The following is a 9624-nucleotide window of genomic DNA, read 5'->3' as shown; positions in this document are numbered from 1 at the left end:
GACGCTCTTATGTTCTAGGCAACCTTCCTGTCCTGAATTTACTACAGCAGCACGCAGAATATGCTGGTGAATGTGCTGGTTCATTGTTCATCTGTTTGAGACTGTTAATTCAAGTTTTTTGTCCAGGAACCCCATTACGCACCACTGAATCGTAGATTTGCTGGAGACTCGTATTTTTAAAAACTGAACTTACCAGAGGTTAAACCCAGAGCAAGAAACTCTGAAATTGCTCTGCAGATATATGCTGTCTCTCTGATACGTTAGCTGTACAGATCGGGGCTTTCAGTTCACGTCCATTAATCTTTGTTCTTTATGGCAACCAATCCTAAATCCAAGTTCGGCTGCTCTCACCAAATGCATGTTTTAGTTTGAGTAATCTAAATGGAACTAATTACACTACCGCAATCTGACGTAAAAAGAATTGAAGCAGGGCCAGACATGCAGGTTTAGCCCGCGTGCTTGGCCTGCTAATGTGAATTAGACTAAGTTTCGCCCTTTTTTATTTTTCTTTTCTCGCCTTCTTTTTTCTTTTGTTTTCTTTGGTATTTTTTGACACTCCAAAAAAAATTACTAGATTCATTTAATTTTTAGTTTTGAGACGATTTTTAAATATTTGTATTTGAAATTTAATAATATTTTCTCAATTATTATATATATAATATGAAGATAATAATACTAATTATAAATTGTTAATGAAAATTCGTTTCAAATCCTTTTTTATTTTTAAAATTTTTAAATGGATTTTCGACATTATTTTATTATATTTATGAATTTTTTGTTTTCAATCTCTCTCTCTCTCTCTCTCTCTCTCACACACACACACACACACACACAAAAAAAAATTAATTCTTGTTAAAAACTTATATTCGTTAAGATAAACAGAAGAGATGATGATCAAAAATTTAATTGAATAAAATAAAGTCAAAATCAAAACAATTGTATTTTCAGATTCAATACCAAATAATTCTCTAAAAGCAAAAAAAAAAAAAAAAATCTCTCGCAGCAGGACTGGGCGGCAGAAAAAGCAATATTTACTGTACAAGTATACTAAGAGCCGGAATCAAAATTCCTGAGGTAGAATGATGGCATCAAGACATTGTTAAAGATTTCGTACTAACAAAACGAATCAAGCAGCATTTGCCGTGCCAGCTTCATCTAAGTTTGGTCATCTGTGGTGGTAGTTTCAGGTTCTGTCTTGGGTTTTGATAAAGGCAGCGTTTGTGCCTGAAGCTGGAAAATCAAATTTTCACGTGACTCCTGCAAGTTTAGTGATGTGTAAATAGACATTCCGGCGAGAGCTGTGAGGGCTCCGCAGATGCTCACAAACCCAGGATCTGAACCAAAAATTAGAAAACCTCCTAGGAGGATCACACAAGACTTGAACTGTCCGAGAACCACATGAGATGTTGCAGAAGTTGCCCTGGATGAGAAAGAATGATACCCAGTTACAAAATTATGAGAGGTAAAATCATGGATAGACAAGGAGTGATTAGAAGCTCACCCGAGTACCAAAGCCCCAGACCATTGTAGGAGAAAACCAAGGAGAGCTGTCAGAAAAATAGCAGATGAGCTGTAGAGATCCCACTTGAATGATAACAGTCCTGGTGGATCCAAGCATGGCATCAAGGCTACTAGGAAAAAAATCGTTACAGGCGTTGTCTTCCACATCAACCTACAAATTTAAGGAATCTCACTCTTATTATATGAGATTTGAGACTGATTGCTTGATCTAGTTTGCAAAAGCAGAACAGGGTTTCATCTACTTACGCTAGAGCAGTCCAGTTCGCATGTTGTTGTAGATTAGACCACAAAATCTTATTTATTGAGCTTGGAATTATCCATGCAATTGCAATGCAAGCACCAAAGAAGTTGAACTCCAAATCTTTCACAGTTGCAATTGCCACACCCCCTGAGACGACAACCAAAGCCAAAACCTGCAGAATTACCAGTGTCATTGACAAGCCATTACTGGCCGTGTTCATTCAGCTATCTGTATTTTCAAAAAGAATTCGTTGAGATTTTTTGAAGGGAACTGAAGTTCAAAACGGTGACCTTCTTGTAGGAAATTGTTTTCCTGAAGAGAATGAACTCTGCAAGAACAATGGAAGGAGTGACTGCAATTTTAGCCATCTGATAGAAACCAACACTGCACAAGAACTGAAGAGTAAGGAAACAGGACTCCGCCACAAGTTACTTTAAAAGAGAGATTTTTGAAACCTACACACAAACCTGTTATGGTTTAGACTGGCATTGGCAAGACCGGATGCAAAGGACATGACAACGCCCAATGAGAAGAGAGGAGCGAAAGGAGTAGCTTTAGAGGGAGGGGAAACTGGAAGCAATGACAATGCTCTAAGAATGCCAAGTAGAATCCATGAAGTGGAATAGTGGATTAATGTGAGGAAGATTGGAAAATTAAACCCAACTTTCTTCATCACCTGTACGTAATCATATAACCCAACATGAGATTTCTCTGATAACAGTTCATCCTGAAAAAACTTCCCATCTTTGGGATCCTATTCCTTCAATAAAATGGCATGAAATAGAAAGAACATACTGCCAAATACAAGTATAAACACAACAGCAGCAGGGCTGAAGTTTCAGAACCAAGCAGCAGTTGGGACTAGTTCCTTCAATGCCAGCAGCAACCTAAGCATGATACCTGAACTAACTACCTCATATGACAGTAAATCTGAATTTTCTTTAAATCAAGCAGTAGCTGGTGCTGTAGCTCAATAACTATGCATACTGCTAAATTCGCTAACACGAACAAACTATCACATCCACATATAACAAAGCAAGGAAAGGCATTAACTAATTTGTTTGCCATGATAACCCCCACAGCGGCCATGAAATTGAAGGTCATTGCCACAGCTGGTCCACAAAACCGTTGTTGCTGGCGCTTAGCTCCTTCTGAAGTCCGAATATCATTGTAAAGAGAACCTCTAAGTTCTTCCAATGCTTGACCTGATAATTCGAGTACAGTAAGTAAGAAATCCAAAAGCAAGAGGCACAAAGTCATGAGCAAGGGTAACTAAGTTCTGAGCATTTTTTTGCCCCCTTGAAATGCAAACAAATGGTTGTATAAACGAAGTTCGCAAAACTGTTTCGTATCCTTTTTGTGTTCCCCCGTGCTAAATTCTAAAGCATCTACAAGAGGAATTTGACCACTACATATTGCCAAAAATTATAAGCCAGCTTTCAGTGAAATTCAATCACACGACATGGAACTTTGAAATACGCGTGGAATTGAGCTGAATACGTACAACCTACGTATTCAGTAATCAAAATAGAGAGAAAAAAGAGGCAGTTCAGAAAACCGAGACTTATCAATAACAGAGGAAGCACCTTGAACATCAATGCTAAAGCCACCTAACTAATGACAGCAGCAATAGTTTTGACTGAAAAATGAGATATGAAAACTGAGAAATTGTATTATGTAAACCATTAACAGATCACCCAAGTAATACATTATCGAATGCTCCAGAGAGAAGAAGAGAGGACAAGAGCCAGTAATGAAAGAAACAGGAGATGCATTTATGGTGATCAATCAATGATCCTGCAATCCTCAAAATCATGCTGATCTATGAATCCCACCACTAACAAACCAGTACCGAAAGAACTAAAACAATCACATTATGACAAAATGCTAATCCAAATACAAATGAAAACTATTTTATCATTTCAGTGTAAAGAAAACTCATACAACGTGAGAGAATAAAATGGGGCCATCACACACACACACACACAAAGAGGATTCATTGTTTTTGTAGATCAGAACCTGCTTCTCCTGCATCACTGTCTTTCCTCTTGATGAACTTCCTCGCATTGGTGCCCAGCAATGAATCAAGCAGACCCATAAGAATCAGATGGATGATTAGTTTCTCTCTGATCACATACTAACACGAATGCATTGAACTCCTTGTCAAAATGCTTTGGCTGACGTGTATATAGAAGAAATGGAAATAATGTAATTAAATGGAAAGATAATGACAACTTCAATGGATATGTATTGGGAAAAAAACGGAGATGAAGAGAGTCCAACGTTTATATAGAACAGGTTATTTTTGGCAACGACAAAAACAAATAAAAAATAAATAAATAAGGTGTTTTAAAATGAAATGATAAGATCTTACAAAAGCCTGACACATACGATGTTTGCCACCTTTTCAAGCTGTTAGGATTCTGGTTGAGTTAAATATTCAGTAGATACAGATTTTAGTTCATATAGTTTTCCTTTGAAGTTAAGAAAACATCATTTTCACAACATCAAAACTAACAATTGGCACTCTCTAGGCCAGTGTGATAATCTCTTCTCTGTTGTTTTTTCCCTTTGCTGTTCTTCTCAAACTGCAACCTTACTAGCAGGCCCAACAAACGACATGTCCTTTCTTTAAATCATGCTTAAGTTTGATGATTTGCGCTAGTATGGAAAAGGCCAATGCACCAAAAGTGATGTGCCTCCCATCCCACGTCTTGAGATTTTGAAAGCGTCAACTGTCAACCAACAAACTGCAACGTTGTTTTGTCTCTATGATCGTCACCTCTGCCCAACAACCAAGGGCTAACGAGCAGCTTGGAAACGCAAGCATCTTCCTTCACACGTCCTGGAATGCCCTCTTATGCCTACATTTGGAAAGCAATGCTTGAGCCCAAAACATGATTTCTATCCCTGTTTTTTTAATACGACTGATCATGTTACAAATCTATGAATTAATTTTAAATTCAATAACAAAAATTTAAATTATTTTTATTTTTATCATGTAAATAATCATATGATCATACACCCCTAAGGTTACATTCTGTTAATATCTCAAGACAAAAGGGCAGAAACATAGAATAAGTTTCAGTGATGTTTTTGTACTCTCGACATTGTATGATCCCTCAATCCAGCAAAACATCTTCCGCACACTTCAGATTTGGTTTTGATATGGAATAGCTTAAAACTAGATTGGTTAGATGCTTCACTCTAGCTCAACAAACATGTTAGCCTATTTTAACTAGGTTGTTTCTAGGCCTGGTTTGAAGCTGATAACAGTTCAATCAGGGAAGCCAGTACGGACAAACTTTCTATTCCTTAACCCGGTAAATGCACATATTCAATCTCTCACTTGATCGAATGAATAGAATGGAGATTACTATGTTTAAACAAAATGAAAGAAATGATTGCAAACAAGCAATTATAGATTGCTGCAACAAGAATGACTCATGGGTTTTCTGCAAGGCGTAGCTCCAGGCACTCATTTTCCTTCACAATGGCATCAAGGTCTGCTTGCAGCTTATCCACATTCAAACTTCGGGATGCCATGGCTGCGAGCTTCTTTTCAAGTTCAGTCATTTCTCTGCTTATTCTATCAGTGGTAAGGATTTTCTCAGAAATTTGACCAAAGAAGTCGTGCAAGCTAGTAAGAAGACTATAAGCCTTCCGTACTACTGGGTCTCTCTTTGCTTCCCTGTGGAAAGAAGCTTCTTTTGGTAAATCAAGTAAATGAATATTTTATTCTTTCAACATCAGGGAAGACCAAATTTGAAGAAGATCAAAAAACCAAAAATTTCGTACCTACACACTACTTCATCTAGAACAGCATATGTTCGATGAAGGCGATCTTGGATAGAGTTACTCTCCAACTGAAGCTCCCTAGTTTCTTTTAAGATCCTCTTTATATCAGCATCCTGTTTCTGACTACTTTTTGTAATCTCCTTTATCCGCTCAATATAGGATGTTCTAGATGGAAGTTTAGGCTGCTTCTCAAGATCTGCAGAAAGTTTAGAATGTTCCTCCTCCCTATAGAATTGCAAGAAATCAGCAATAAGAGCATGAAAACATATTTGTCGAATTCTCTCATTATAATTTAACTTTATAAGCACACCTCTTTGTAATTTCAGACAACACCAACTGTTTTTCGTGCTCAAGTTCTCTCAACTTTTGGAGCTTTTCTTGAGAATCTGGTATGTTTGCATACAGGGACTCCTCTAGGTTTCTCTTCTTGTCTTCCAGAGGCATTCTGAAAGCATCCCTGGAATTGATCAAACACACCAGAAAAATCAAGACTTCAATCTCAGTCCAGTAGAGTGCTACACTGCTTTTGAAAAACAAGAATCTCTGATTTACAATATCTTATATGTATCCAAGCACCTGACTAAAAGATTTCTTTCCAGAGTAAGACGCTGTATTAATGAAAATCAAGACTTCATAGAACAGAACCATATCTTACCACTGTGACTTCAATTCTGTAATATTGCACCTTTTGGCATCCACTTGCTCTTTAAGCTGCTCAAAGCAGAAGTCAATAGAATTCTGATCACCAAATGCCATTTCTGTTGCTGCCTTTAACAATTCAAGTTCTTCCTCAAGATGCTGTAATTCTGATGTCTTTGCAGTAACCTCCTCTGTGAGCACTTTTTCTTCATTTCTTAATTCTTTCTCAATTATTACCTGATAGAAGAACAAATATATGCAAAAAAAAAATCATCAAAACCTTTTATTTTCATAATTGCTTTCACAAAAATGATAGTAATCCTTTTCTTTTCTTTTCAAGACTTGTTTATGGATTCAAATTTAAGAATCGGATCAATTTTGTTTCTTGGTTAAACTCATGATTTTGACTGCTCTATCCAAATCTACATCATCTCAAATAAGCATATACCATGGATGGCTTCTCTTTAATAGAAATTGATTTCTGAACATCCTTATCATCTCCCGTGGCAGCTGTTTCTTCATTTCCAAACAGATCTCTTCCTGGCTTTCCTTCTTCATCAAAAAGTTCTCCATAAAAAAAAGGAGGTAACTTGGCCTTGCCGGGATTTTGTCTGCTCAAGCCAATAAAGCGTATTTCTTCAGCCTCTGGCACTGCATTATGGAGACTAGGATCTTCCAATTTTTCTCTCTGATGATTAAGATCTAACGTTCCACCAATATTAGAGCCACCCTCCTTGGTTTTCCCTCTAGCATTCACATCCTTCACCTCAGCTATTTTGACAGGTCGAGTCGACTCAGTAAGCCTCTCCACCAAGAATCTAGTCAACTTATGGAGGTCATCTTCAGAAGGATAGAGGAGCTGCCGCAAGCAACACATTTAATCTGTTTTAGGCATAGTTTTAAAAACAGTAATAAGAACAGAGCAGCAACCAGAAAGCGGAAGCAGATTCAGGCAAGACCAAACAGTTCGATGTGAATAACAGAATGACCCCATAATTCTACTCTTATAATTGGATAAAATGGAACCTAAAAATTAATACTTCCATGAATTAGCATAGGAAAGACCCATGGATTCACTCAAAAAAAAGTAGCAGCAGTGAGTAGAAGAAATTCCATATTAACTCCTTCTTCTTCTTCTTCTTCTTCTGTAGCACATACATATTAGAGAGGAAGCTAACTAAATCACATAACCTTAATTACAAAACAATTAGTGATGGGTTTGATTACCTTAATATAGCTCATGTCTCCAATAAAACCAAGTCGCTTTATAGCTAAACCCATGTCCGCACACATCTTCAACTTGTCAATCGCCGCATCCGGCAGAGTTGTAGGCAACGAAGCCGTTTGATCTATCAAATTAACACACTGAGCGCAGATGGAGACGAAGGTTTCCGGACTCAAGTCTCCGATCGATGTAACGTTGTCCGGGATCAAAATGCCGGCGCTTTCGAGTGAACTTAACAGTGTCTGCTTTCGAGATTCTGATTCTTCCATCATTCGGTGCTTTTCTTTTCTTTTAGGCTTTGAGGTTTCAGGAAGAATCCAAACTTTTAGCTTTGATCGTCTTATTGGGTTTCAACATTGTCACCATTTTTTGAGTTAATTCATCTAATTTGGAAAAACTAATTTAATTAGTCCTTATAGTTTAGGAATTATATATTTAATCCCATATATTTTAAAATTCATTGATAACTTAACCCATTTCTAAAATTCAATTCAGTCCGTAAGAAAATTAAACAACAATACCAGTTTGAAATTAAAAAAAAAACATACTATATAAATTACAAAGAATTTGATTAAGCATTTTTAATAAGAATTACTCTCTCGAAATGAAAAACTGTTTTATATGAATCACTTCATTTAAAAAAAAAATCAATTTTTTTCCTTTTTTTTAAGTTATACCTTTCAAAAAAATTTCTTTTGATTTTTTGATTTCATATTTAATTAATTTTAAATTGATTATCAAAATTTATTTTAGTTTTCTTTCTATTAATATATTATAATATTAAATAAAAATCTTGATATTTAATCATAATTCTATTTTTACAACTATCTATTTTTATTATCATATCATTAAATAAAAAATAAATCTTTTAAACACAATGAAGTTTGTGATCTAATTCACAAATTTTGTGAGATAAGTTATAAAGTTTAAGTCAATTTAATATTTTTTATTTTAATATTAAAAAAAATCATCTTAAAATTTTAAAATCAAATCATACTTTAACCGATCATGTAAGTTGTTTTTAGACCAATCAATTCAACTAAGTCATGTAGGATTAACTCCTATACAGGTTAATTGTATTCAAGCATGACAAGAAATCGAGTCTGGAGGCTTAAATGTTGATCCATTATGTTTGGTTTAATAACAATACAAATAACTTTTTTTTAATAAAAAAAGTATTATTTTTCATTTTTTTTCTTTAAAGGCGATTTTTATTAAATTTTTTTATCAATTTTATCCTTGAACATTTACTTGATTTAGAATTGATATTCATAATTTGTTTTGATTTACTTTCTATTGAGTTATTATAATCTCAAACAAATATCTTCATATTTAGTTGGTACTTAATTATACAAGCATCTATTTTATTATCATATCATAAAGTAAAAGATAGTTTTAAAAAATAAAATTTTTAAATCTAATAAAGTCTATAATCTAGATTGCAGGTGTGATGAGTTAATTGACGAAACTTAAATCAATTTAATATGTTATCGTTTTAATATTTTTTAAAAAAAAAAAAGTAGAGGGAGAACATAAGATTTCATCTTGAGATATTTTTTAAAGTTAAATCATATTTGTTTATATATTTTATGGTTTATCTTTAAATTCATTAAACCAATTGGATTATATTAAATGGATTATATTAAGATAATTTTTATAGGGTTAATTTTAAATTAGAACTGGTTAAAAAAAATTATGTCACAAGGATACAATATTAACTTAATGAATGAGGTTTAATAATAATTTCTCAGAACTTAGCATTTATTTTAAAGTTGAAAATCTTTTTGATCCAAGCTGAGTTGGGCACTAGTTAAGATCTATTACTATTTATATTTAAACAAAACTAGTTTTCAGATAATAGGATTGTTTGCAGAACTTGTCTCAAGTCAAATACATACGCAAAGGAGTTAGCTTGGAGATGGGGATTTACCGTTTGTGTTCGTGGGTAATTGACCATTATCATCAAATCGTGTTCTTTCTCTTGGATTTGAGTTTTTATAAATATACATTAAGTTTAATGTTACCCTCTCTATGCTTATATTATAACGACTTCAACTCTATTTTGAGCGCTTCGAATTTGAAACCTACAGAAAAATTCACGAACATTATATATATATATATTTCGAGAAAGCAAAAAAGAAAGAAGAGAGCATTGTTTCGTGTTCTTGGAACCCCTAATATTGAAACAAGAAAACTAAGG

General features: G+C 34.5%; 2 protein-coding genes across 3 annotated transcripts; both read right to left on the bottom strand.

Annotated features, from left to right (window-relative positions):
- Positions 1-911: 911 nt before the first annotated feature.
- Positions 912-4672, bottom strand: LOC105135604 (Nucleotide/sugar transporter family protein). The gene is made up of 7 exons (XM_011040557.1): positions 3782-4672; positions 2816-2967; positions 2230-2438; positions 2053-2146; positions 1768-1934; positions 1502-1672; positions 912-1420 (listed from the first exon to the last, which is right to left on the bottom strand). The coding sequence occupies exons 1-7, from the start codon at positions 3858-3860 to the stop codon at positions 1156-1158; spliced, it is 1137 nt and encodes a 378-aa protein (XP_011038859.1). The 5' UTR covers positions 3861-4672; the 3' UTR covers positions 912-1155.
- Positions 4673-5043: 371 nt separating this feature from the next.
- On the bottom strand, positions 5044-7777 carry LOC105135605 (coiled-coil protein). Of its 2 annotated transcripts, none has more exons than XM_011040558.1 (6): positions 7427-7777; positions 6648-7058; positions 6216-6436; positions 5871-6017; positions 5561-5785; positions 5044-5453 (listed from the first exon to the last, which is right to left on the bottom strand). In XM_011040558.1, the coding sequence occupies exons 1-6, from the start codon at positions 7694-7696 to the stop codon at positions 5207-5209; spliced, it is 1521 nt and encodes a 506-aa protein (XP_011038860.1). In that variant the 5' UTR covers positions 7697-7777; the 3' UTR covers positions 5044-5206. The 2 variants fall into 2 exon arrangements, with proteins under 2 accessions (XP_011038860.1, XP_011038861.1); XM_011040559.1 differs by having other exon boundaries at positions 6648-7081; positions 7427-7516.
- Between the last annotated feature and the right edge of the window lie 1847 nt (positions 7778-9624).

This window comes from Populus euphratica, unplaced genomic scaffold (genome assembly GCF_000495115.2).
Source record: "Populus euphratica unplaced genomic scaffold, PopEup_1.0 scaffold47.1, whole genome shotgun sequence".
Taxonomy (NCBI): Eukaryota; Viridiplantae; Streptophyta; class Magnoliopsida; order Malpighiales; family Salicaceae; genus Populus; species Populus euphratica.
The sequence above is the reverse complement of the archived record's forward strand: the minus strand, read 5'-3'. Positions and strand labels throughout refer to the sequence as shown.

Bases quoted from the DNA above. Each gene is read 5' to 3' on its own strand.
- LOC105135604 (XM_011040557.1), bottom strand. From the start codon at position 3,860: ATGGGTCTGCTTGATTCATTGCTGGGCACCAATGCGAGGAAGTTCATC. The intron at 1,673-1,767 runs GTAAGTAGATGA...TTAAATTTGTAG, and splicing joins GCGAACTGGACTGCTCTAGC to GTTGATGTGGAAGACAACGC. The intron at 1,421-1,501 runs GTGAGCTTCTAA...TTTCTCATCCAG, and splicing joins TCTGGGGCTTTGGTACTCGG to GGCAACTTCTGCAACATCTC.
- LOC105135605 (XM_011040558.1), bottom strand. From the start codon at position 7,696: ATGATGGAAGAATCAGAATCTCGAAAGCAGACACTGTTAAGTTCACTC. The intron at 6,018-6,215 runs GTAAGATATGGT...GATCAATTCCAG, and splicing joins ACAGAATTGAAGTCACAGTG to GGATGCTTTCAGAATGCCTC. The intron at 5,786-5,870 runs GTGTGCTTATAA...GCAATTCTATAG, and splicing joins TTGTCTGAAATTACAAAGAG to GGAGGAGGAACATTCTAAAC.